Source organism: Vombatus ursinus, unplaced genomic scaffold (genome assembly GCF_900497805.2).
Source record: "Vombatus ursinus unplaced genomic scaffold, bare-nosed wombat genome assembly UNPS02014794.1, whole genome shotgun sequence".
In the NCBI taxonomy this organism is placed as follows: Eukaryota; Metazoa; Chordata; class Mammalia; order Diprotodontia; family Vombatidae; genus Vombatus; species Vombatus ursinus.
Genome location: NW_020954572.1, coordinates 21862756 through 21867337, shown reverse-complemented (window position 1 = coordinate 21867337; position 4582 = coordinate 21862756). Strand labels below are relative to the sequence as shown.

The 4582-nt window shown below is 49.9% G+C and overlaps 1 protein-coding gene across 2 annotated transcripts in view; it reads left to right on the top strand.

The window, feature by feature from the left end:
- IVD (isovaleryl-CoA dehydrogenase) overlaps positions 1–4111 on the top strand; it is a 17675-nt gene extending 13564 nt beyond the window's left edge. For both annotated transcript variants that reach the window (XM_027870027.1, XM_027870026.1), the window contains 4 exons: positions 933–1014; positions 1680–1784; positions 2001–2073; positions 2538–4111. In XM_027870027.1, the coding sequence (XP_027725828.1) occupies positions 933–1014; positions 1680–1784; positions 2001–2073; positions 2538–2671 (394 nt within the window). In that variant the 3' untranslated portion in view covers positions 2672–4111. The remainder of the gene's footprint in view (positions 1–932; positions 1015–1679; positions 1785–2000; positions 2074–2537) is intronic.
- The last annotated feature ends 471 nt before the right edge of the window (positions 4112–4582 follow it).

Here is a 4582-nt window from a genome sequence, read left to right as displayed (position 1 = left end):
TCTCTCTCTCTCTCACACACACACACACACACACACACACACTTCACGTTTCTTAGCATAGCAATGGAATGTGCTTCAGAGCATGGTGAAAACGCCACAAGGAGCTATGTTGTGCAGCACATGGGGTAAAGCAGAAGGCCTGGGTTCTAAACCCAAACCTGCTGTCAAGGAGTAGCAGGCATCACTAATTTTTCCACTTCTCAGTTTTCCTCTGCCAAGAACCCTTAGAGAAAGAGAAGTTAATAACTCATAGTCATAGGACAGAGAAGCAGCCTGCACAGTGGATAGAGGACTAGACTGAGGTGCTGAGTTCAAGTACTGCCTCACATACAGACATTCATACAAACTGTGGGATCCTGGCAAGTCACTTACCCTCCCAGTGCTTCCAGTCTCTCAGACTGGAAGTTGCAGGTAAGTTCCCAGGCTGAATCTGTGAAGGGAGTTTTCACGTGAAATATTTCTTGTATGGATAAAATCATAGATCCAGATACTTAGTCCCCCACCTCCAGCCCAGCCCACCCCCACCCCACCCCCCAAAAAATCAAAGTTAGAACAGCCTTTAGAGATCATCTGATCTGGCTGGAGTTATTGAACAAGAGCTTCATTTTTCAAATGAGAGAACTAAGGCTCAGCAGTATTGTTAGTGGCAAGAGCTGGCCTGAGAACCTAAATCTTTTGACTCCTGGTTCAGTGCCTTTTCATCTGTGATATACTGCATTTCAGGTGCTTTGAGATCAAAGGAAGAAAGAGATCAGAAGAGCATGCCATGTCACGCTCCTTTTTCTCCCTATGGTTCTGTGACTTTGCCATCACTGACCCCTGACTCCTGCTACTGTGGGATCACTAGTCCTACCCCGTCTCTCCCACCTTGCTCCTTTGCCAGCTATCCTCATTCAGGGATGGGCGATGAAGGGCTCCCTTCCCTCTGGCAGGATCATGCAAGCTGTCCTGGATCACACCATCCCCTACCTGCACGTGAGGGAAGCCTTTGGGCAAAAGATCGGCCATTTTCAAGTGAGTAGGATCTGGCTGGGGAGGTGTGTCATGCTAGAGGAAGGAGCAAGGCATGGGATGCAGATCTGGCTACTTTTTCCCTGGCTGAGGTTCCCTAAGCACCCCAAGGGCTTTGTGGAAACATCCCAGTGGCCTTGGAAGTTCTTTGATTGTGTCCATAGAGCCAGACTCCTGGCACGAGCTGTCCAAGAAGTGTTCGTGGGACCTGTCACCTGCTCCCCGATCTCTAGGTGCTTTCACGTAGAGAACGGGCTTCACTAAACACGCCTTTGCTACCTCACTGTGTACACGCTTGGCTTTGAAGGAGGCTGCACTGTGTCGATTCAGGGCTTGTCTTCCGATGTTGGTGTGGGAACATTCGGTTATTGTTTGGGGCGGGGGTGGGAAAGGAAGTGAGGCCTATAAGGCACTCTTAATAACTCCCTTGAAAGGCTGTTTAGAAGAAAGTACTTTGAAGACAGCCTAAATCTTCTGGGGTGGAATGGTGGAGAGTGTCACTTGCCAGGTTTCAGCCAACACTGGCACCTTGAGTAAGTTCCACTCCTACCCCAAGACCTCCTCCCTATGCTGCTGCTGCTCCCCATCCTGGAGCCTAGAGCTACTTCTTTTCCTCTTAGGAGGAAAGGAACTGGAGGTAATAACCATGGTTACTTGTTTGTGCCTAGCTGATACAGGGGAAAATGGCAGACATGTATACCCGCCTCACAACCAGTCGGCAATACGTCTACAATGTTGCCAAAGCTTATGATGAGGGGCATAATACTCCCAAGGTAAGTGCCTCCCCTGTCAGGGAAAGGGGGTGAGCGGGCTTTCAAACCCAAAGGAAATGGGGAGGGGGAAGAAAGGCTGAAGAAGAGGTTCTCTCTGTATGCCAGCCTATGGCAAACACCCTTCCAAAAGGGTCCCCCGGCTCCTGAGGTGCTCCCCTCTGTCAGGGTCCAGCAGGGGCCCTATCAGAGGTACAGGGCAGTGTCATCCTCCCACAGGACTGTGCAGGTGTGATCCTTTATGCAGCAGAGTCAGCCACACACGTGGCTCTGGATGGCATCCAGTGCCTAGGTAAGCGTGCCCTGCTCCACGCAGCTGCCTCATGGGAGCAGAGTCACTCACTCGAACCCTCTTACGGTTTGGCTCCTGACGCGCTGTTCGGGCCGTGCTAGGGGACAGGGAGCTAGTGGGGGCGATGGCTGCCGCTGGGGGAGTGTGCTGGCCTCTCTCCTATGCGGACACACAAACGTAGCTGCCTGTCATTACGGAAGAGTGGTAGGAATAAGAAGCATTATTACCACAACCAGTCCCAATGCCCTTTCTTGCTTCTACCCTTCTTAGTTCCCGGGACCTTTTTCAGGTCCTTTTCAGTCTAGGCCACAGTTGGGGACCAACCCCCACACATTATCCTTCCTCATCCCTACCCCTCCATCATCCAATCCCTACTTGAAGCCCAGAAGGAAATGGTAGCAAAAGATGGATATTTTCCCACATCCTATTCCCACTAATGTCATGTTGTCCCTTCTTGGCTGCAGGTGGCAACGGATACATTAATGATTTCCCTATGGGACGCTTTCTTCGAGATGCCAAGCTGTATGAAATCGGGGCTGGGACCAGTGAGATTCGGAGGCTGGTCATTGGCCGGGCCTTCAACAAGGCCTTCAAGTAACCCCTAAAAGCCTGCAACCCTCCCTAGCAGAGCAGCCAAAGGATGTTTCTGTGGGAAGCTGGGTCGTTGCCTCTTTCCTGTAACCCAGAGCAGCAAAAGGCCGGTCCTGCTGCTTGTCTGACTCCAGCTGGAGCTCAACACCGGGCAGGACTTACTGGGATATGTCCACTGAGGATGATGGGTCAGTGGCAGCAGGCATGCTCAAGATGACCTTGACTCCGCTTTTGTAGCCAGCCAGCAAAGGATAGTGTTTTCCTAAGCCTTAAGGCTTTTGCTGGGTTCAGGACACAGACAGAGTCGGCTTATGCTCTCACTGCTAGAAAAGAGCCTTGGAGTTTCTAGGGCAGACTTCCTTTGTCCTGTTCCCCACTCCCCACCAGTTCCACACTTCTGCACTTCTCTTCTGCTGTAGAAGGGCCTGGCTGCCTGGGAAAGGTCATCACCAGAGGTGTTCTTGCAGAGGGGCCTTCTCTCCACAGGAGCAGGTTGTCACTTGGGTTCTCCAGCCTCACATCTCCTCTGTCTGTCTTTGGGGAGCAGCATGTGATTGCTCCAACAGTTGCTGAATTTTTCTTAGTTTTTTCTTTTCCTTTTAAGCTGCAGCTTCTCTGCTCAGTCCATTTGCACATGCTCACAAACACATCCAAGCACTGCACCCTGCCTTTCTCCGTGGTGTCTGTCTACAGTCAGGGATTAACATATTCTCTCCTATTTAACTGAAAACATACAATGAGGTAGTGGTCAGTCACATAAATTCTTCCTGGGAATTGTTAGAGAACACTGGTCGTTGGCCAGCTCTCCCTCTTTAGTTTGTTTTGTTTTTTCCAGCTTGGGTTGAACTTTTGAGGTAGTTGAACCTTTCCCTACCTGCCATCGTTGTGGGGGAAGAGAAGTAGTAGAGTTATTTATTCAGGCTGCTCCTTTTCCTGCTTGCTTCTACCCTCCTCCCTAAAGTGAAAAATGGCCTTAGTTCCCCTCCCCACTCAGCAGTCTCAGATCCTAGAAGCTTGCTGCTAAGAACGGATAAAGCTAGTTTGTTCTAGATGAGACACTCTCATTTTAAATTTTGCCTCAAACAAGTACCCTGCTGCTGTGATAGGTGTAGAAAGAAGGGCTGCATAACACCTAGCCAGTTCCTGCAATCCCTTGATCCTTTCAGTTACATGTAACCTTACAAAGAAAGACTTACACTCATTCCCCCCAAACCAAATGGCTTGCTGGAGTGTCTGCTTTGAGGAGGCACGTGTCATTCACAAAGGTACCCAGCATCCTGACCTAACTTCCTAGGGTCCTTAGAGCTTAGCAAAGAAGAGTCTAGTTCAGGGTCGGCATGACTTGAAAGGATGCTATATTGGTCTAAGTAGAAGCCCCGTTCTCCCCTCATCTGTTTTGTATACAGCCCAGAATCACGCATCTATTAAGAGAACAAAATGAGGATGACGCAGCGGAAAACGTATTTAATAGTTATTTTGTCTTTGTTGGTGTATACCTATTTTGCCCCCCTTTCAGGGCCATCTCATGTTAGAAGTGTCCTCTGTATCTGAACTAAGGCAGCAGCTAAGAGGTTCCTGTACCTCTGCTTCATTGGAGCGGTCAGCGTCCTTGAACACTCTTCCCCACCCTTCCGAACCCCGGGAGCTAAGTCACGTCTCAGTTCATTGCGGTGCCAGCTCCACCTGAACGGTGCTGGCCAGTTTCCAGACTCTGGGCATTTCCTTGTAATCTCTGGACCTTTTTTTTTTGGTCACAGCAGTTTGGCATCAGCTGTTTTGTAATACGCTTGTGAGTCCAGTCCATCTGATTTCAGAATGTGTTTCCAGTGGGTGGCAAGGATTTGCCTCTTTTCCTAACCTCTTACTCTGACTGGCGTCCTATCCTTTGGCCATTGTGGAAATTCCGGGTGTGGGCCTC